The 23,557-nt window shown below is 35.1% G+C and overlaps 1 protein-coding gene across 30 annotated transcripts in view; it reads right to left on the reverse strand.

Annotated features, from left to right (window-relative positions):
* ZNF644 (zinc finger protein 644) overlaps positions 1 to 23,557 on the reverse strand; it is a 104,923-nt gene that overhangs the window by 3,643 nt on the left and 77,723 nt on the right. For 22 of the 30 annotated variants that reach the window (XM_086717502.1, XM_086717503.1, XM_086717496.1 and 19 more), the window contains 3 exons: positions 16,548 to 19,585; positions 15,757 to 16,362; positions 13,730 to 13,852 (listed from right to left, as the gene is read on the reverse strand). The exons of 6 other annotated variants lie outside the window; for them this stretch is intronic. In XM_086717502.1, coding sequence (XP_086573628.1) covers positions 13,730 to 13,852; positions 15,757 to 16,362; positions 16,548 to 19,585 — 3,767 coding nt within the window. Of the gene's footprint in view, positions 1 to 987; positions 1,058 to 13,729; positions 13,853 to 15,756; positions 16,363 to 16,547; positions 19,586 to 23,557 lie in introns of all 30 variants that reach the window. 2 more of the 30 variants (XM_086717514.1, XM_086717513.1) reach the window with 2 other exon arrangements.

The following is a 23,557-nucleotide window of genomic DNA, read 5'->3' on the forward strand; positions in this document are numbered from 1 at the left end:
TCTAGGGATCCAAGGGGAAGGGAAATAAATGTAACAGAAGAGTTACACAAATGGCTTTTCTTCTGTTAACCTGCCATGTGAAATCCCCTGGAAAAATTCTAGGTAAGAAAGAATAGGAACTGCCTATCCAATGACTCTGTGAAATGAGTTGTTCAAAGTCCAGATTCCAAAAGAATAGATGCTACTATTACAAAACCAGTAAACACAGTTCCTTACAGTCAAGTAGCAATGCTAACAGAAATGTCATATAGAAAATTAAAATCCATGAGAAGCCTAGACAAATCTCATTCAAGCCACTGGTTTCTGCTTCTTGTCACCTGCCTTTTAAAAAGTAAAATCCTGCTTGGGCCCAGAGTCTTCCTTTGCTTATGCTCAGAAGAAGAATCTAGTAAGTAAAGAACTGTAGGAAATCAAGTTAAGTATTAAAGAATGGCTAATTCAAAGCTAAACAACCAAAATCTGGAATAGAAAAATCTCATTAGTTTTCTCAGTCAAGAGCCTGGCACATAGTAGAAACCCAACAAATACTCAAAGGAAAACCCAATAATTGAACCTTTGACATTTAAGACAGCATATGAATGGAAATTTGTTCTACCATGCCATACAGATAGCATCCGGTAGCACACCTCTGCATCATTTGTTTAAATGAATATGTTGCTAGCAGTCATATTCTTCATTGATCAGTCTAGTTTATATGTTGAAACTAAGTTCTTCACAACCAGCAGAAAGAGTGAGGTATCAAGTGCTTTGCAAGTAGCACCTTTTTCCCCCTAGTTGCATTGGTGAACAATCTGAATTTAAATGGATTTTAAAGCAATTCATACACTAGACAGAAGTAAAGAGTTTAGGGAACTCAAAGGGCTAAGTGTTACTAGATGTCAGCTTTTCTTTCCCTATCTATAAGGTAAACCACACACAATCCCTGTCTTTGTTATGTGCAACAGAGTAAGCATTTGGTTTATCATGAGATTATAGGTAGAATCTTACTTTGATGAGCTTGCTGGTTGTCAAAATTGCCACACTGTATTCAAATTCCTTTTAAAATGTAAATAAATTACTGTAGGATACAAACAGAATGCATTATAACAATCCTTTAAAAATTTGTTCACAGAATGCTAACGTTAAGGGTGTAAAGCAAATTGAGGGATAAGGGCAGAGGGTGATAGGCAAGTATGCAGTACAATGTTTTATTATATATTTAGATGCTGTGGTTCTTTAAAAATGGAACTGGACATGTTTGCTTTGAGGTGTATAAAGAATTTTGACTTTAATACAGGAAAGAGAATTTTTCTGACTTTTGATGTTATGTGGACTCTAGAAACTGAGGTTCAGGCTATTTTATGAATGATCAGATCTAAATTTTAAATGAAAATGCCATAGTTTTTATAGTAATTAATATTTAAAGGAATTATGACTTCAGAAAGGACAACTCTCCCAGCATATGACAGAATCTCCATTACCCAGTGTTCCAAGTAAGTTCAGAGAACACATGCACTGAGCATCCCTTGGAAAACTTGTCCATAAAGTAAGTATATTAAAAAACCTAGGGCCTTTGGTAATTATACCTAAATACCTTGGTGTCTTAATATCTCCATGATCACTTTTACTCTTGTTTTTTAAAAAATTTATATTTGAGAGGGAGACAGCGCGAGTGGGAGAGGGGCAGAGAGAGAGGGAGACACAGAATCCAAAGCAGGCTCCAGGCTCGAGTTGTCAGCACAGAGCTGGACTCAAGGCTCAAACTCACAAACCATGAGATCATGACCTGAGCCAAAATCAGATGCTTAACCAAATGAGCCACCCAGGTGCCCCTCCATGATCACTTTTAAATTTCTTATCCCTTGAAATGTCACTTATTTATCTTAGATGATAAAACATGAATACATTTTACAGGAATAGTTTTTTCTAAACCAACATCCAAACTTCACACCTGCATTACAGCCCAAACATTTTAGAAAAATCTGCAAAAAAAAAAAAAAAAAAATGAGTATTTAACATATTAATATGCACACAAAAGGGACACCCATATGGTATTCTCTACATGAAAAAGATGATTTACACAAAATGTTCCACTAAATGAAATAGATGATGTACAAACATATCTATTACACAAATGTTCTCATTTAACAGTTTTTATTATATCTAGAGGGAAAAGCAGTTTTATTCTGGACTGTACCAGGAGTCACTGGAACATTAAAACACAACACTAACACATTCAGTTTTAGTATAATGGGGCTTATCAATATTTGTGATAGTCAAAAGTTTAACAAAGTTATTTACATTAATAATCTGCCAAATACATAAATTTACACAAAGTTTTTCTTTGTAATAGGATTTAAAAATTTTTTAATGTTTATTTATTATTGAGAGACAGAGAGAGACAGAGTATGAGCATGGGAGGGGCAGAGAGAGGGGAGACACAGAATCTGAAGCAGGCTCCAGGCTCTGAACTGTCTGCACAGAGCCCGACATGGGGCTCGAACCCACAAACCATGAGATTATAACCTGAGTCAAAGTCAGATGCCCAACCGACTGAGCCACCCAGGCACCCCTGTAATAGGATTTTATGTGTGCACTTATTTGTTAGTGTCAAAAAATAAAAACACAAACACTTTTATCTCTTCCAAAGTATTTTAAATCTAACATTGTTTCTGTACTTGAAATGTATTTACACAAAATACTACATTGGTTTTAGAAATTCTTAATTTTCTTCTCTTGAGTAAAACTGCATCTTCAGAAAGGAACAAATTCAGTCATTCAAACCTTCCTAAGGTTCCTATTCAGGGTGGTAAAAAATGTTTAAGTGATTGATTTTAACCAGAAAACTGTTAAAAACACCTTTGCAGTTATCTGATTTATAAAGGATCTAATTTGCTACTGGGAGTATTTAACTTACTTGTAAAGAGAGTGAATTATACTGTAAGGCTGTATACAAAGTTTTAGAATATACCTTTCAGTATATAACAGAACAGCTGTTTGATCAAATAGGAATGAAAGAGAAATACAATAGATTTATGAACCCTCAAAAAGAACACCAAACTGCTATGCTACAAAATATAACAACAACAGCAACAATAGCAACAACAGCAGCAACAACAACAACAGTGTGTCTAAATCACTAAACCAGATCAGTGAGAAACAAATTAATAAATAACACAAGAGATACAAATTCAAATTTGTTTTTTTGAGCATTATTTAGTTTTATACCCAGGAGAAAAAGAATTTACTTTAGGCTCTAACATTAAGGCTCTGACATTATTAAGTAAGTACTTTTGCCCTTTCTACCTTACTGCCCATTAAATACAATTGTTTCAATGAATTTCATGTTCTTTTTAGTTCACTACACAAATGATCTAAAAAAATGAGGATTTATTTCTTAGAAAGATCTGAAGTTCAGTGTGGTAAAGGAGCACATTATAACTAAACTAAATTAACATTCACCTCCAAAATATTTTCATTTGCAATCATCCTCCCCTGCCTTCATTTCATCAGTTTTGCTCCTAACTGGTTGTTGGTATCTCTGGGGTAAAGTGAAACTTAATATAATGACCAGGCTATACCTATCCAAAATAAGAGGTATGGTATAGCCCTACTAGAGGGAAGAAAAATTTCTTCTCCATCTAGTTGGTCTGTATAAGATGGGTAGGCAATAGCAGCTATGAGCTCATTCAGGAAGACAGGAGGGATAAAAAAAGACATAAACAGGTTAAATCATCATTCTACCACCATTAACACACTGGTAGTGGAGGAGGTAGGTAACGGCAGTGGAGAGGTGGGAGGAGAATGCTTATGCCTGTCCCAAGGGATACACAAGTGTGAGCTGATAAACTCAATGCTAGTTGCCGTCATTAATCTTTCACAGTTCGTAAGTCCCAAGCACATAACAGACTGTGCAAAGAACATTTTCTTTCCCTCAGTCCCAACTGAAAAAGGAACATGGCATTTTGGGGGGGGGGGGGGAAGAATCGGGGAAGAAACCTGTTACCTTGGATAAAGTAGGGATGGGGGATAGAGAGAGCCAAATTCTTATTTCTTCAGTGTACACTCTTATCTTTGCATAAAGTACCTACAAAACAGCCTTCATGGGTATATGACTTGAGCAGTCACAAAGCAACCCACACTCAGTTTAACGCTCTTGTCGTACACAGTCTTAAAATTCTTAATTTTTTAACACAAGGCGCTACATCTGCATTTTGCACGGGACCCTACAAATTGTGTAACCAGTTCTGGGTCCTGAGTACCTACCACTCTAAATGAGAAAGGCACCCTCAGCTCCACTTCTTAATCTCTTGGCTCATAAAAAAAAAAAAAGCTATTAAGAGAAGAATTGTTAAATCTTACTCTCTACAACCCGTTAAAATGGAAAAGGACTTCCCTACTCCCAATACCAATTTTTTTGTTTTTAGGTATACTGCCATCATCAAACCAATCATTATTCCCAAGATACATATAAAGCAGTTTAAGTGGTCTATTTTTATGAAAAGCAATGTTCCCCTTCTAATCAGAATTAAGCATATAGATAAGATATACAATTAGCAACCTCTGAAGTGTATTTTCACCATTATTTTCTCCTGACATTTTCCCTCCAAAATTGGATATTTTTTCAGTACTCTAAGTTACTTTCACCAATTTTTAGAGTTTCCATTCTCAATGACTAAAAACAGTAACTAACATAGAATCACAGAACAATCATAGCAAAGTTAATTAGATCCTGCATGATTTAACATTTTGCCTAGAAGAGGATGGAATGCAAAAATACTTGAAAAGCAGATTTCCTTTGCTTTAAGTATGAGGTTTATTGCTTAAAGTATTAGTCTAGAAAAGGCAGGTACCTTGAGTTTGCCCTACAAATTAAGAGTTATATTAAGGGCAGCAACAGCCAGGCATCTATGTTTGGCCTAGAGAATGAGTTCAAGCAAATGGAAGATAGCCTTTATTTAAACTTGGGTCTACTTGGAAGAAAAAAAGTATATTCAACTTGTAGAAGTCTCTGCTATTTCAAAGTAGAGGGGATATTAGTAAAAGAATATTTTGAGTACTATGTCCCTAAAACATAAAGGGAAAAGCTATACCTAAGTATGATACTTTATCACAGATTTCTATAAATAGAGAAACTGGAGGCATACAAGTTTTTCTAGCTTGTCAAAAGTTACACACTAACAATACTCTGGCTACGAGTAGCTTACTAGTCAGTTAGGAGTTAAAGATAGCAAATTTATTATTTCTCTGTGGCAACAGGTAAAGAAAAAAACATTTAAAATTCCTCCTTAACGTGGGTTGAACTTGCATGCTGTTTTACTAAAGCCAAATAGGCACTTACCAATACTGACCACTTTCCTAAGACTAAGACACACCTGAAATTGGAATAGACATTAAAATACATAACTAATCTGCTATAAATCACTTTTGTTTAGAATTATTTGAATATAATCACACTCCCTGACATCTGAAAGTCTCAGTATTTCCAAAATATCATTTCATATTTAGTAGGAGTAATTAACTGCTTCTGACTATAAAGTAAATTAGGTAAGGAATCTACCTTACTTTAATATTGCCATTAAATTATTTTCAACATAATCATGTTCAACTTACATAGGGTGCACAATAATTATAATGGTAAATCTAAAGGTCACAAACGCACAAACCCCAACAGATCTCTGATTCAATTTTCTTACAATTTTCACATGTTTACACATTCCAGCCAAAATCCAAACTAAAATCATACATGGTGCTGACCAGGTATCCTCTACTTTGAGTTAACTTCCAGCTAAGGCCACAATTAAACAGACGCTCTAAACACTGCAGAGCAAGAATTAACCTTGTCCCTTACATCCCAGACACAACAAAGAAATAGTGAGACCTATTTTTTCCAGTTCTTAGACACATGAGTGACCAGCAGAGTCTCCACAAGTCATCCTCTCACCTTAACCTCCAAAAGAGAGAGTCTGTGTATTGTTTTACTATTTCTATAAAGCCATTTAATGCTGATTACCTACATTCAGCTCTGCCTAGAACATGCCCTGTTACTCTAAGGTCTAACTATATCTTAACCCAGATTATAAACAGCATTAAAAAATTCATGTTAGAATGGAAATAATAATGAACACAAAAGATTATAACAAAGTTATGATATAAAGATATTAGACATGTTAAAAAATCCCAAAACATAACAGTCCAGGTTAGTTCAATTGTTAAAAAGATCAAAACAAGATATAAAAAGCAAAACTCAGAAAATTAGTAACAGGGACCAATAGGAATGGTAGGGGACTCGTTAGGATTTTTATGAAAAACAAGTGGCTGGTCAAAAAAGATTATCAATCAAAGAGAATCCCTAAAATTTATAACTAATGACATCTAAAGAGGGCATCGTAAAATGTAAATATTTCGTGCTACAAGGGTACAACATTTTTCGGGGTTCCATTTTCCTAACCACAAACTTAACCGATTCAGTACGTGTGGTTATTTGCTTTATTACAGTGGATAGCTGGATGATTAGGTGTTGCTGGATAAGTAATGAAGCCTAACCTTTTAGGAAACCCCACCGCAGCAGATTCATTAACTGTTTTAGTACAACCATCCTCCTAGTAACAAGATTTAAAACCTAAGCCATTTCTGTCTCTGTCCTCTTCTACTTCTAATTAATCTGCCAAGTTCTGCTTACTTTACTTCCGTAGTATTATCTGTGCATCTATTATCTTTCCTTTACATTCCTATTGTCATTGTCCTGGTTCAAGACTCCTAAAATGACCTCACTTAGAATTTCTCCACCTCCCCACCAAATCCTTTAACGTTTCTCAAATTCTTAAAAAAAAAAAAAAAAAAGAACAAAAACAAAAACAAAAAAATCCTCCCTTGTTCCTCACTACAAAGCTAATTCCATCACCATAAGATTGGCATTCCATGTCCTTTACCTGTTCACCTCTACTCCTGTTATCTCCTACTTCCTAAGTATTTGCAATAAACTTCCACACTGTCCCAAGCTGCTCCCTCCTATAGGTATGCTCCTTCCCTACCCCTAACCCCATTTCCATTTCAATTAGCTATCCTCAGGGTCCAAATCAAATGTGACTTCCTAAAACCTTGCTGAGTCTTGGTCTAGCCAAAAGTACCAATGGCACTTACGATTTGCCTTGTATTAAAGTTATATATTATGTGGTTCTACTCTAAGATGCAATTTATCTCTGCAGTACTTACCACAATGCATAAACCACAGCATGAGCTAAAAGAACTGCTTGTTGAATTACTGAATCAATCAATTTTTCGTATTGTGGGCAAATGGCCAATCAATTTTTCGTATTGTGGGCAAATAGCCCATTTCTTGCTGGCATAATAAAACACTTAGTATCCATAAGGATGACACTTATGTACTCAAATGGTTAAATTATACTCAGTCTACAGTTTCACAAGGCAGAAATAAGAACAACATTTTAGAAACATAACCATCAAAATGGTTAGGGTAAAATCAAGTTTGATACTAGTCTTCAATTACCTGGAATATTTACTCAACTTGAACAATTTATTACTGTGCTAATCCCAAATAATGATACATTACTGTGCACATAAATATGTACAGATATAGACTTTTAATGAAGAATGGTACTACAGAGATAAGTTATAACCAAGAAAACACAGAAACCCATCTGTCTGACCACATTATTCCATTATTTAAAAAAATTCTTCAATGATTTCCTAAATTTTTTAGCAAGCATCCAAAAGTATCAACCTTACCTTTCTGACATTACCATGTTCCCAAACACCCGCAACTGAATCTTTCAGTACCTCTTGAACTCGAAATTTCATCCCTTCGTGCCTAAACTACATTCTTTTCTCTACCGAGAAGGTTCCACTTTGTCTCTTCTTCCTAAAACTACCCATCCTTCAAGCTCAGGATCTAGCTGAAACCTTATAAAGTTTTTCCACCATAATAGTACCTTTGTACCTATCCCACAGGATCCTAAGTATGTTTATGCAGCTGAAGCGCAGTCTTTACAGCCTCTAGCACCATCCTGGTATGATAAAAGAACTAAAAATTTTGTTGAATGAATGAAAATTTTCTTTGACTACTAGGTTTTACTTTCTCTCACTTCAAACATAATGACAAGAAACATATGTGCATGAACTATTCTCATTTTTTCCTTTTTCCTTCTTTTTGAGGCTCTATTTAGTAACGAGACAAATTATAATGGCAGCAGGAAAAAAGGACCCAACTTAATTCCCAGCTCCCCTCAAAAGAAGGTCTAGACTAAAATAAACACCTTTATCTCCTACAGCACTTAATACTTTATTTCCATTTACTTGTATACTATCTCGCATAGGTCTCTAACTTTGATAGTTTTGTATGTGTTGCAATAATGCTTTCCTAAGTTCTTTGATGACAGGGACATGTTTCATGCTTCCCAGGTATCTTCCAGATAGCCTACTCTGGAGTAATTATCAAGGTATTTGCTTTAACTAGAAGCTAGTTTGCTCCTTTAGAGTTTAATCATAATAAGAAGATACAAATGTTCTCTTTGTACTCTTTCAGGCTGAATGCATCACTATAAGAGCATGCAATTTCCTCAAGATGCAACATTACAAAAATGTTTTAAAAGACACTGCAGAGACACTCATGAAAAGACAAGTAATTTAATGCATCTCGAGAAGCTTTCACAATACTATTTTTTTCTTTCCACCGCAGGAGCAAAGTGTTCCTATAGCACATTCCACAATATAAGAATTACTTTTCTGGTGGCTTATACACCCGCTCAGCACCTGGCACTGTGTTACACATTCATTAGCACTTGTTGTTGCAGGCCTCTGTGGCCAATTAGATCATTAAAGCTGAAAACAGGCAAAAGATCCTATTAAGTAACACGCAATCTACTATTCTATTTAAAAGTGGGTGGTATGAAAAATAAAACACTGACTTTACTAAAAAAAGAATGTAGACATATTGCACTGGTAGTATTGACTGAAAGACTCTAGTGCCAAGTTTTTAAGTTCTCTTTTTCTCACTGGAAAAGTTATGCATTAATTATGATGGTGGTGAGTCTGTTGGTGTAGAATAGTAATAATCCTGCTTTACTTCTAAAATGCTTCACGGAAGTGTTCTGAAGATAATGAAATGAAACCCCTTCCCCAAATACATTTGCATATAAAAATGTTTTTCTTGCATTACTTTTTTAAATAACTAGGAATCTCTAATTTACTTTAAATATTACAGGTCATCATTTTATTTAAAAAATATGATCTACCGATAAACACCTGAATACAATGAGTAAAATAATTTTACATGCTGCCACAGAAGTAGTATTATGATTTCTAACATGTTACTATTGTTGATTCTGGTCAATACCAGTCCCTAAGCAAAAGAGTCACTTGAGGGGAGTGTTTCCAATCTGTGGGAAGTAACTTCTTGGTAAGTAGTAAATCAATTTACTGGGTCATGACCAGCATTATTTTTAATGAAAAAGAATAAAATAGAAATTATTAAAGTACATCACAATCACTTCAGGTGCGTAATGAGTGAGACCAAGTGAGTATGTGTATTAATGTGCATTTGTATTACAGGGTCAAGATGTAAAATGGAATTCCAATAAAAATGCTGAACACCACTGTTATTCTTTCTGCTTTTTAAGAGATAACATGGCTCTGCACCACTGTGCACCATTGTGCAAACATGCTTTCCTCTTAACTGATCCATTTCCTTTCACAACAACCTACTCGGACTTTAATTATTTCCCCTTTCTTCACCTGTTGGAATTCACTTGCTTTGACCTCAAAATATTTTTCTTTTTTGGTTCCTAACTGCAGATTAAGTTGATAGAATATACTCTGCCTTAAATAATTTTAAATATTTTAGAAATTTTAATAACCAAGGTACCATATAACTTATCGTCCAATCCAGGACACCTATGAAAGAGGCACTTGTCTATTACTCGGCCGCTACAAAAGGGCTAACCCAGTCAGTACAGTTGCTCTATTAATAACTTAGTGATACTGTGTTTTTAATACTGCCAGTATAAAAAGGGCATCACTTAATTTAAATATTATTAAACACAAAAAAGTCAATAGTAAAATTAGAAGTCCAAAAGCATTTAATACGAACTACATGAAATTTCTGATTTTTAATGAAAATTATGCAATGTTCTTATTATTAGACTATATAAAGAATTACCCAGGAAAAGTCTGTATGACCACATAAAAAGTTAACCTAAAGAGAATAAAGCTTGAAAAAGAAGTCTACCAATAGTGCAGTCTATGTTAACTGTAATAAATTCTTAATAGGTATACCTTAAAAAAAAATAAGTATGCCTTGAATTTACAATACAGAATATAAAGTAAACCCTTTGGCACTAGCCTCTTTAGACAAAAATTCATTTTAAAAAAGGTAAAAAAAAAAAAAGTTTCATAAATGAGCATCTACCATGGAAGGCACACGGAAATTATTAAACAATTATTGGAACCTGCCCAACGGAGGACAAACTGGGTCAGTTCTGGGCAAAATTTTAATCTGTGAAGTTTATTCTTTTTTGTCAACTGAACTCTGTCCCAGGTATGGCTACCCTTCTATGTCTTTAATTCCAAGCTTTCCTACTTTATTATTCATCATTTCCTTTTACTAAAGTTAGGAAGCATGTTGTTTAATTAATTAATTAATTAATTAATTTATGTTTGTGACCATATACATTAGTTTTGGTGTTACACAGTTCTGGCATATTAAGCATTTTCTAACTCTTAGGGCTTAGATTTCTTAGATTTCCTGATTCCCAGCTCTGTCTGCTTCATTTTTATTTTGTCATCTCCCCTTTCTCAGCTTTCTGCTAGAGGAAGCGTCCACAGATGATAACCTTTAGGGGATATACCTAAATACAGAAACATATATATAGAAAACTTTTTATCTGTGGATGAAATAAGTGCATGTTTCTGGGATGGGGTCCACAGCTTTCATAAGACAGCTATTTGGGGAAGTAGAGGAGCATTCTTTTGGGTCTATTCAGGCTAGCTAGACTATTTCTCTCCCTCCAAAGACCACTAGTTCCCACAGAAGAGGCCAGGAGCCGGTGTCTTCTAAGGAAGCTTTGGGGTTTATTTGGGGTTTATCATAACCAAGCCGGCCTTTAGCATACTGTAGGGATACCTACGCTTTTTCTTCAAGAGCAGGCCACATAAATAAAATCCACATGAATGAAGACTACTTGAATTAAGAACATGGGTACCAGACATTCTTATGGAGGCTTTAGTCCTACCTATTTTCCTTTTACATTGCTTCAGTCTTGTGATATACTTAGATTAAGGGAAAGATTTTTTCAGATGATTCTGTACTTTTTTCATGAAAACAACAACTACCTATTTTTGAGAAGTAATGCTTGTTACTCATATGAACTGATGAATCTCTTACAATGACCTGGTGGAACCCTCCAGAAACTACAGGTTGGGACCACTGACTTACACCACTGCAACTGATACGGAGGAAGAAAACAGGCATGTGGACTTTATAAATATAATACAGAATGTTTCATTTGGAAAACAAAAAATAAGAAAGCTTATTAAAAAAAACTTTGTAGTTGGCATGAACAAGCAGCAAAGACATCTTCTGTATAGCTCTACTGGTCAAGAAGCTTTCAAAAACGCGGGGGGACGTTTCAGAATTTCTAAGAAAAGGTGCATGAGTTTTTTATTTTTGTTAAAAGTGGTTATGTGCTGTGGAAAATACCACCCTAAGACTTTCTTCAGCTTTTCATTTCCCTTCTCTTTGCCTTAGGACTGCCAAACACACACCTTTTATTTTCTAACTCTTCTGACATTTTGGTTAGTATTTAATGATATTTAAAAAGTAATGTTCTCTTTTTTTTCTTGATGACCAAAGAAATCTATCCCCATTCATCCTATATTAACTTTTTCTTTAATAATGAAATTGTTTAGACAATAAAGTGTTCATTAGAATGCACCCCTGGTCAGTGGAGGGCTACAATCAGTTATTTATAAAGAATTAATCCTATGTTTTAAAAGATTTTCAGACGAAATAAAAGCATTTTTTAATGGCCTACAAAACCTGTACTGGAGAGATGCGCCTCACTGAATATTTGCAATTATCTGTCTGAATTGTCAGACTGAAATATTTTTTAAAGTCCTCGAAAATCTAATCCAGGCCTGTTTCTTGGGTCCTTGGCTCTTTGTAAGGCTCATTTATTCAGTCTTCACCAGAATGCTCCCCACTTTAAACCTAACCTCTTTTAGGATTTTCAACGGCTTTTGTTCTGTATGTGGCAGACCATCGTGATTGAAAACAAAAGTCTAGGATAAGAAATCCTTGATTTTTCCACTCTGCTATTAATAACTACATAAATCTGGGTACCTTCACCTTAAGTCTTGACTTGTCTAAGACCTAGTGTTCTGTAAAACTGAGAGAATTACTGCACTTACAACTCATATGGCGGTGTGAAGGTTAAATGTTACGCAATTCGGCTGCACAGCACAGAGCCTGACACATAGTAAGTGTACAGTGAAAGTCAGTGACTGTGGTAGCAATAATTATGAAGTTCTGTTTCTACAGTCTTTTATTTTCACTGCCTCCCTGCCTCTAATGTCTGCAATCCCCTTTCAAGCCTGATGAAGGTAGGAGTAATATTATAAAAACTAAAACCTCACCGTAGGAGGTTACTAATCCAGTAAAGTAAAACTCACTCTATTCTTCTTTTAATGCAGTCAACAGTCATCCCTGGTCATTTGTATATCAAGTCAAAGGATAAAGCAAAGAAGCAGAAGAAAGACATTAGTATGAATACAAGTGTGTCTTTGGTAGCAAGAACATATTGGATGTAAGCCAAGGGAAGACATGAGGAAGAACAAAAAAGTTGGGAAAACAGCAACTAGAAGGAAGCAGAAGGCAGTGATCTAAAAGAGCAAGAGAAATAAAAAGACTGGAAGGAGAGTTTTAGGCAAAAGGATTTAGGTAGATATATTTAGAAAAGAGTATATTTTAAGACATGAGAGAAATGGGATTTGCTAAAGCAGGGTAGCTTGAAAGGCTACAAATGAAAAGAGCAAGGCGTTTTGTAGGGTAAGAAGCAGTATTACATATGAGTAAGCTAATACAATTTTTCACAGGCTGGCAATATGAAGAGTATCTGCAAGGCTGGGCTAACCAACCAAAAATAACACAGAAATGTGCATGTTGAGATTTATGTGTTGGCTGTATTTATTAATCCTAAACATAGTTTAGGAGTATTAAAAGAAAAATCTATTCAGTTGTCAACATGGGCCATTTTTAAGGCTTATCCCTTTAAAGATGTGATCTACAGACTAATGAAAACTCCTTAGTTTTAAGGTACATATTTGAAATTTCATAATAATTTTCTTTCCTAATAAAGCATTTCGTTAGGCTAGAACTACAATCCTTTTTACTAAAGAGAGGTTGCCTTACTGGAATCTACTCACAAAAATAAATTTAAAAATCAAAAAATAGTGTAATTTAAAAATCAATGGGAATTAGGCAGACTCAAAAGTCCCACACTTCTATTGGGTTATTTATTTATTTTTCCCAAATCAAGTCAATAGAAGCCAAATGAAAAAGAACTTGCTTAAAATGATATCTAACAGTTTACAAGTTGCTGAAATTTAATGTATATTCAGACTCAACTGTGCTTACCAAAGAAAGCTATAAATATCATCTGAATTAGCACCAGTCTGGTGGGAAAAAAAGTGTACTGAATCAAGCAGACTTGCTGTGTTATCTGTTCAAACATACCTGTACCAGTCAAAAGTCCAGCACTCTTCTTTCGTGCATAAGCGCGTAAGTGGTTGGACAGGCTAACAGCACTTGTAAACGTCGTATTGCAATGCACACATGTTCTAAGCTTCACAGGCATACCTATCATTCAAAAGAAAACTATAATCCAGTTCTCACTTCAAAAAGTGAAATTTTCTTAGCTAAAAGCGTGAAGAAAAGTACCACAATAAAGATGGTTTAAAAAACGTTCATTGAATTAGCTTAACTTAAAATAAGGAGCAGGGGGGGGGGGGGGGGCGGGTTAAGTTAAATGTTATTAGTTTGTAGTTAGTATTTAGAGCCAACCCATGCTCTTTGGAAAGGTGGAAGAGGAGTGCCTTGAACCTCTAAGCTCCTCTGGATTTAACACCTGTTATCACTTTCTTGCAGATTTCTGTGTTACGCAGATCATTTCCTAAACCTAAAATACAATCCTGTGATTTGAAGAGCACTGTTCAGTTGAGAAGTTTCAAAGCTTGCAACTTACCAATACAAAGAATTAAAAAGTCTAGTTGACAAAGTGGTAATTAAAGTGTTTTACCCACAAAACCGTAAAAGGCTCAATACTAAATTAGGCTTTCTGATGAAGGCTGGGAGAAAAGGTGGTAAAACACACCACTGAGCAGCTGTTAGACACAACATTTTATTCAGGGCATTTTATGTTCATTACTCTGAATGCGCAATCAATAATGAAAGTTAATGATTTGAAGTTTTTTGCTAAAATCTTTGTGCTAAATAAATGATCAACAAGCTAACATCTTAATCATCACAGGAAAGAAAACATGTTGAAAACAATAAGAAACTCCTAACTTCTAAGACAATTCTCACTCCCCCAACTCGTTTCAGTTGGTTTCTTCAACATGAGCTATGAGAGCCACAAATACGGTTTCCATCTCTCAAGTGTACTACACCTCAGTCAACACAGCTGACACACCTTTCTTACATTTTCTTCTTCTGAAAAATGTTCAAAATTTGATTTTGAAAGACTCTCTTCGTACAAAAGAACCGTATTAACCAGAAATTCATACAGGACCATTTTTCAGACCACTTACAACACAAGGTAATCTTTCCTTAAATCAAAACTGCAAACAAATATCTGGGCTGTCCCAAGTAAACAAATCAACATTATAGTAATTGTATTCATTATTAACCCACTGACCAGTTACTTTTACCTCAGACACGTTCAACTCAGGGCTAAAATTACGAGACCACAAAGTTAATCAATCATCGACATTCTTAACCTCCAAAAGAAACCGACAAAGACACTTAAAATTTTTCTAATCTAAAAGTATAAACCAGACTTAGCAATAACAAATATAGTTAGGCTATTTTATCTGCTACATCATTTGCCAATACAAACTGTTCTTTTGAAAAGGAAAAACTATTGGTGCACAAGCACTAACCTCAACATCTGTTCTGTTCCATTAGACCACCGCTGCAAAACCCCAAACAAATATTTTATACTCACAACAGTTCTCCAAAACCGAACTATCCCACAATACAACGAGGAACTGGAGAAGGAGAAGTTTCTTTGGGTTAATCACAACACACAACAGACACCAATCCATTTTTGTTTGTTTGTTTGACCTAAGCAGAAGGAAAACCAATAGCTAAATCTTGAAACCATTATCATCTTGGAGCACTGGCAAACAGAGAACAGGTTTGCCATTCCAGTAATGCTATGCTTCTGAACAACGTCAACCTCCCATCCATAGGACCATTCCCCAGCCATAGCAGATTTTATTTTTACAGATCAGCTTTTTGGTTTTTATTTTGTTTTTTGTTCTCACCTTACATTCTGACCAAGAAATGAGGCACAGAGAATTCAGTGCTGATGAGCATCAACTGATGATTTATATAGAAATGACAGTATAACCAATCTCTGCTCTGCAAAAAAAGCAGCTTAAGTAAAAACATTCTAAGAAGTATTTCCTACAAATATTCCATAAAAGTAAGCATAATTAAACTGTTTAAATTATACACAATAGTCATAAACATCCTCTTACCTGAGTGCATAGTCAAGTCCATTCTTTGTGGCTGATACATCAACGGACTGTCTTCACTTAATGGAAGAACACACTTCTGAACAAATCTCTTTCTTGCAGTTTGATTATGAATTTTTTGAGGAGAAATAGCAGAATTCCTTTCTTCTCCCATCCTTTTATTTTTAAGCAGTTCTATCAGTGTAAGAGACTGATTCTTTTTTCCACTGGGCAGTTCTGGTTTTGTTTCATCATATTCATTTAAGAAACTCAGCCCTTCCTCTTCTGATGCAGACACTGATAAAGCTTCAGTCTTTAGGCCATTACGGTATGCTTCAAGAGGTATAACATTTTGAGATAGAAAGTCATCACTTGATGCAAGTTTTTGAGCTACAAATGGTCTGGGAATAATACGACGACTGTTCAATGCTTTTAAGATTTTTTCATATTTTTCTTCATTTTGCATCATTTCATTCAAAACACAGATTGGAGATTTATGAGCATCCCATTTGGTCTTTCCAAGTCTTTTCAGATGGCCTCTAACATGATTCGATAATCCAATTTTAGTATCAAACCAACCACCACAGAGCTGACAAGTGTGTTCAGAAGTGGTTTCAGACTTCTCTATAGCTAAAAAAAAATTTTTTAAGAGTAACATCAGAATTTTTTGTAAAGTGATCATCTTAAAGCCAATTAACTCTGAAAAATAAAATTATTTTTTCTTTTTTCTAATAAAGACCAAATTTGAACAAAACCTTCAAATTCTTTCAATCTGAATAGACATAGTAACCCAAATTATCCACGTGGAAACTTACCTTTTCTAACTCGCTTAACAGGTGTCCCTGTGCCAGTTCTTTTGAAATGCTGCATTTTGTCGCTTGTGGCTATTTGTTCCGGTGATACAACATGACGGGCTTCATAACTTAATCCAGCTCTGTGAAGATGTCCTCGAACATGATTTGATAACCCAACACCTGTTTCAAATGTTGCTGGGCAGTAAGGACATGATTTCTTCTCAAGAGACAGATCAGTCCAGTGAAAAACAGAACTATGCTTTGACAATGAAGTTTCTGCATTTTCTAAATGCTGAGGATCATGTATCTCATGCAAAAAGTTATTAGTTCCAGCATCTTCATAATATTCAAAATAAAAGCCATCATTCTGGTCATAACTAAGAGTAGCATTTTCTCCAGGCTCTTGACCTTCTACCTTGCTTTTAAAAAGCGGGAATAAGTTTACATGTTCTTGATTAATATCATTATAGGTTTCATCTTCTATGGCCTGTGTAGTGTAGTCACCTAGCTCAACATTATCCCAGGAACTTTCATCTTCTGTTTCATAGCTATCTTTCTTTTCAGCAGAATTAAGTTTTTGCAAAACAACAACAGTCATTTTATGCAAGAAATCTGGATAGCTATCCAAGTCTTCTCCTCCAACAGAACTTTCCTTCTTGGATTCCTTAACTACTCTCTTTACAGCTACACGCCTGTGTTCTCTGAAGCTTTCTGGCCTTTTCGTGTCAGAGTTTTGAGGGTCTGAAATAAAACTATTGTTGTGAGAATTACTTGATGATGAGAACAGATGTAAAGAGTTTAGTGAACTGGCTTCTTCTTTTTTGAAATGTAGAGGATATGATTCACCTGATTTTTTGATCATTCTGTAGTTTTCATATTTGTGTCTATATAAATAGTTGCTATTCGCCTTGGCATTAGATTTTTCTTTTGCTGCTTGATGGAAATACCTAGGTTTTTGGTCAGTGCTGCTTTTAATCATAACAGTCTTGTGAGAATTGTTTTGATTGCACACATTTACACCTGACTGGGCAATGCTTTTCCGAGCTTTTTGTACTCTGTGTGGCCGCTTATGGAATTTGGAAAAATTACCTGATTGTGAGGATGATCCAAATGTTCGCTTTACATCTTGTTTTAAAGCAGAGTTCTTTGGAAATGTGGTTGACTGTTGTTTAATTAAAGGTTTAGTGCTATCAATATCTATAGGTTCTTCAAGAATGTCACTTTTTCTTTTATCAAGTCCAAGTGGACTACCATATGAATCAACACATGATGATGAATGCAAGTACTCCATGTGTTTTTTTAAAATACTTCTGGCTGAAGTCGTAAAAGGACACATCTTACATATGTAGGTAGCTGATTTTTTGGATGATCCTATAACAGAGTCTTTCATGAAAGTCTTTTTTTGCGTTTTTCTCTGGGCTATATCAGAACTGACAATAGGGCATTTTACCACCGCTCCATGGGCAATGCCTCGATGGCATTCTAATTCATTTTCTGTCACTGCCATGAAGTTACACTCTTCACAGCAGTAGTACCTTTTATCTTTTTCATGGGTTTTAGCATGCTGCACAAATGTTTTAGGGCAATTGGTACCAAACACACACTGAGGGCACTGTAATCGTGCACTTCTTCCTTCATCCTGAAGTTCTTTCAATTCGCGAATTTCCTCCATCAACTTCTGTCTTCTTTCTTGGTGAATAATCATATGCTTTAGAAGTGAGTTACGATCTCGAAATGTCCGTCCACATTCTCTACAAGCATATGGCCTTGGGACATTAAGATGACGAAAGTGGCTATTCCCATCTAAATGATACATCATATGCCTGTGGAGGTGCTTCTTCTCCCTAAAATTCACATTGCACTTTGTACAGGGGTAAAATGATGGCTCTTCGGTGCTGAAAGTAGCAGGTGACTCGGAATCACTTTCTTCACATTTCTTTTTTAAGGTATTAGAAAGAAAAGTGCTAGTATGAACGGGTGAACTGTCTTCGCCACACTTATCTGGGTTATAAATTAGATGCTGAAAAGCATCCACAGATTCCAAGTCTTCATCAGTTGATTCAGGCTTCACTTTTGATAATGCATATTTCTGTGAGTCTATTGCTTGTAGTTCTTCATTCTGTTCTAGAAAGTCTACTTCTAGCATTTTTGACTTATTGGGTACACAATTTGAATCACTAAAGCAATCTTCAGTGTAACGAGTTATCTTGCTTACATCCATTTTCCGCTTTCTCTTTTTTTCTAGACCTACTTTGGAGTGAACTGGAGCTTTATCCGCTGTGTCTTCATTAGTCATAAGAAACTGAATGAACTCTTTTTGGGGATCCCAGTTTGTCTCATTTTCTGACCTAAATTCATCTGTACCTGAGGAGATTCCTGTTAATGTATCGACACAATCATCTTTTACCAATAAATCATCACTATCCTCACCCACCTCTACTTGGTTTATTAAAGTGCTATCTGACTTTATACTACTCCCTACTGAATTCTGAATGTCACAACCAACGGAAGCAGAGGTAGGTAGTTTTTTAATGGAATGGGTTGGATTCTTAGCATGTGCTACATCTGATAACAAAAATAAAACTTGGTGTTGATTTGCTTTCTGTGGTGTAGATAGCTGAAGATCAGGTGCCACCTTCAAAGCTGAACAAGATTCTGTTGTTGGCTGATCCACAGGTTGTCCAGTGGTTAATGAAACACTGCCTTTATTCATACTGGAAGTCTTAGCTAAGGAGGAGTGTGAAACTGGTCCATTAACAGCAGCTCCTTTAGGCAAGATAAAGTTTTCACTAGAAACAGTAGGAGCACCAGCATGTATAAATAGAGTAGACTGGCCTCCACTTAAGGCTTTTTCAGATTTGTCCTTTGACAGTTCTTCAGGCAGAGTGAGTGTATTATTTTTCTGAAATGATGTCTGACAATCTTTTGGTTTATGAACTCCACTCTCTTTGTCTGAGATAAAACTGTTGTTATCTAGGAGTTCTTCTTTAGCACCAGTAATATCGGTGTTTATCTTCAAATCATCCATATTGTTGGCAAGCCCATTTAACACATTTAGTCTAGAAAATGGAAGAAAAAAAATTTAGATTTGCATGAAAAAAAATTCTAGTAGAATGTATGGAGAGTTCAAAGTACACATTTTTATTAGCATAATTCCATTCTTTTTATGTGGAGGTCCTAATAATTTTCCAAGAATGAAGAAAAACTTTAAAAAAGGTTAGGTTGATTTTTTTCTTTGTGCTAAGCAACAACAACCAATATTGAATATATACAAAACATCTAGAGAAGAGCAATATTAGAAATGGGCACATTATACTGGAACTACCTGTCTCCCTGGTAGGGAGGATGTAAACTCTTTGAGGGCAGGGACTATGCCTAGTCACCTTCATATCTTTAGAAGCTAGCACAGTGCTTGGCAAAGGTGCTCAGGCAGTATTTGGTGAATAAAGGACTAACATGTTGAGTGAATAAAAACATAGCTGTAAAATCAAAGCAAAAGTGTGTAAGAGGAGACAATTTTCTTCCCATGAAACTTAGATACCCCATTCAACTAATGCAAATTCCACCATGGTTCTGACTTCTTGACTCAGCAATTATAGCAAGGCCTTCAAAATATCCAATAATCCTCAAGTACAATTTAAAGAATCTGAAATTTGGCAACCCTAGGTATGAACTATCTGAAGTACTGGCATAAAATTCCATTATTTCTTTTCCTTTTGCACATGGTAGTAAGTACAGTTTATTCATTCTCCAAATATTTATTGAGCCTTTACCATGTGCCAGGAACTGCTCTATTATTCGGAAAACCGCAAACAAGACATGCTAGGTTTCTGCTCTCTTCTTCTCCTTCATAGTACTTAAATTTGTACTTGTATATTACTTGAATGACAAGTAATAATACTATTTTAAGACAGCATGAACTTAATCTGATATTTAGAAATTAAAACATTTTCAATACAGTTCATTATTTTTTTTTTTAATTTTTTTTTTCAACGTTTATTTATTTTTGGGACAGAGAGAGACAGAGCATGAACGGGGGAGGGGCAGAGACAGAGGGAGACACAGAATCGGAAACAGGCTCCAGGCTCTGAGCCATCAGCCCAGAGCCCGACGCGGGGCTCAAACTCACGGACCGCGAGATCGTGACCTGGCTGAAGTCGGACGCTTAACCGACTGCGCCACCCAGGCGCCCCATACAGTTCATTATTTCTAATCTCTTATGGTACCAACTACATGTGCTGTAAAACATTAAGTCTAGTTAAAGAATAAAAGAATTATTTCTAATTACTTTCGTATTTCACAACTGAGAACAAGCGCTTATAACGAGCTTATTCTTTCCACAAGATGTGTTCTTTAATACAACAAATATTATAAATAATACTGCAAATATCTTTTCTTTGGCATTATTATGTATACCAACAATTTTTCTGCCCCTCATAGGTCTCAGAATTCTGTTCTGAGATTGGCAGACATCCACAGCAATAAAAATAGACTTCCAATAAGATCATATTCAATGCTATCACCCCAAAATGGTGCTAATGCAGCACCCAGCAGGAGTCTCTACATCACATACACAGAAGTTAAAAATGGGCAGCACATAAACATGTGTTAGGGAAGAGTGTGTAAATGTCAATGAAAAGAAAAGCAAATCTTGATGCTATACTATTACCCATTCCTGACATTTCTCATTAAACTACATAAAAAGGTAAAATGTCCAAATAGGAACGATCTCATAAATCTGAAATGGACAACAGAATTTTTAAAAAACTAGCCTGAAAGACACTTAGTGTTCCTACTTATTATAATCACAGGGGTAGACAAATATATGCTCAGTCAATTTGAAAGCCTATATTAGCTTTTCTCAACAGGAAGCAATGTTGCTAACGAAGTGGTAAATTCAGTGTTAATGAGTGGCTTCACTGTTACCACCTCAGAGGTACAACCTTCTATGTTCCATGTTCCACCCATCTGTTCTGGTGTTAGAGGTTCAGAGATGGAACAGACGCTTCCCATTTAAAGCAACTTCATTGGTACCCCCTGAACAGCAGGGTGACAAACTATGAGAATATCATGTCTGCTTGGAGACTGCATTCTCATTACCAGAATGGCCTTAATATGAGCCTTCCATAAGTTCACATTCTAAAGATACCAAACTGTTTTGCCACAAAAACACAGGAAGAATATATGTATGTGATATATCTTCTATCTCTAAACACATCTAGTGGAAGGAAAAAAACCAAAAGATCAGATATTGTTAAAATATAAAATGAAGACTTTAACAAAGTTTTCCTTTACACCTAAAGAAATATGCCTAACGTGTCCCCAAATTAATGATCTCTCTACTCAAAAACAGAGGTTGTTCTTTTTTCAGAAAATTTCTTTTTAGCACATTGATATTAAAAAATCTACTCCATCAGTTTAAAAAATACGCTATAAGAAACTGTTTCAGTAAGCTAGTGTTTTAGCAATAATAAAAAAATTTTCCTGGTTTAATTTTCAGAATATATCTTAACCAAAACATGTTCCAAGTACATTTTTTCTTAACAATATTCTAAAATCATAGCTGTTGCATTGAGATATAATGTAGAACGCTGAATCATCAAAATCTGTTACAGTGAATAATGGATCTAGAATTTTGACACCAAAATTTATTTCCCTACATTCACGGATGGTTATGTGGCATCTAGGCAAGAAAGCATTTGACCAATAACCTAATTTCACACTGTTTCAAAGTTCTTCCAACTATCTTTATATAGTCAAATATATGTAACAGAGCCATCAACACCAGTTTATGTTAATGTAACTAAGTAGGGGACACATTTGAAGGTAGACATCATTCATAAAGTTCAAAAAAGGGAAGCTAATAAATTAAAATAATCAAACTAATGTTATATTGTTTGGACTCCTCAAATTTCAGTGAATTTGCTATTATCAAATAGGATATTTTAATAAAATGCTTAGACACTATTACTATGTCCTCCTCCATGTCATCATATAACCACAGAATTTTTCTTTTAAATGAATTTTAAAATGTTCTTGAAAAAAATTCACACACTTATAAAAAGCTGCAAATGGAACTTTAAATCTACATAAAACATATTTCGGTTTCTAGAAAATCATAATGAGTTCTACAGCTATAACTGCCTGTAGTTATACACTGTGAGCATTAAAAAAAAAAACAGTACAAAGGTCAGATCTGTCTTCAAGATGACAGATCATCACTTTTATGCCTCAAGCTAGACTTATTGTCTTAGAAATTTCAAACATCAGTATTTTTGCAAACTATCAGCACTTGCTATAACACCCTCACTACACTACATCTTGAGGTTACTACAGAAGAAATGAGGTGATAATTGCATATTAACATAATTATTCTGTAATCCCTCTAAGCAAGCTTCCTAGGTCACTCAGTAATTCAGATTAGATACAACCTTCCTGTCATCAAATCTATGCTGTCCACTTTCTGTTCATGAATAATTTTTGATAAAATTAGCTTAATTTCATTCTTTTATGTACATTATTAATTGTATTTATTGCAAATAGGTTAATACTTTGTGGGTACTTATTACATAATACCAACCTTTGTCATGTAGTATAATTTCATACAAAGATATAATACGATTTGCCCTCATTCTACATTAGCTCATTAATAGCTATATTACACAGCTATAAATACATTATAATGTTGCCCACTAGCTGAGTTATAGTTAAGATCTGTCAGATTTTCACAAACCCCATGTTCATTTAAATTATCCTTGAGAACACATGACAACTTCAGTTAGTCATATAGGAGACTGGGTCAAGAAGAAAAAAACATTCACAACTGCCATTCTAATTGCAAAAACAAATCTTAATTAACTGAAATACTACATCTACAATTACTGTGATAGTTAAGTCTATATATACCGTACACAATGTTCAAACATATATATATACATCCAAGCCTCACCTAGTATACGATGCAAGTGAAGACAGAGTATACTGTATAACCATACCACCCCAGTAGTATCCTACTCTGGATGTCACTGAGA

This window comes from Puma concolor, chromosome C1 (assembly GCF_028749965.1).
Source record: "Puma concolor isolate L17-30 chromosome C1, mPumCon1.1.hap2, whole genome shotgun sequence".
Taxonomy (NCBI): domain Eukaryota; kingdom Metazoa; phylum Chordata; class Mammalia; order Carnivora; family Felidae; genus Puma; species Puma concolor.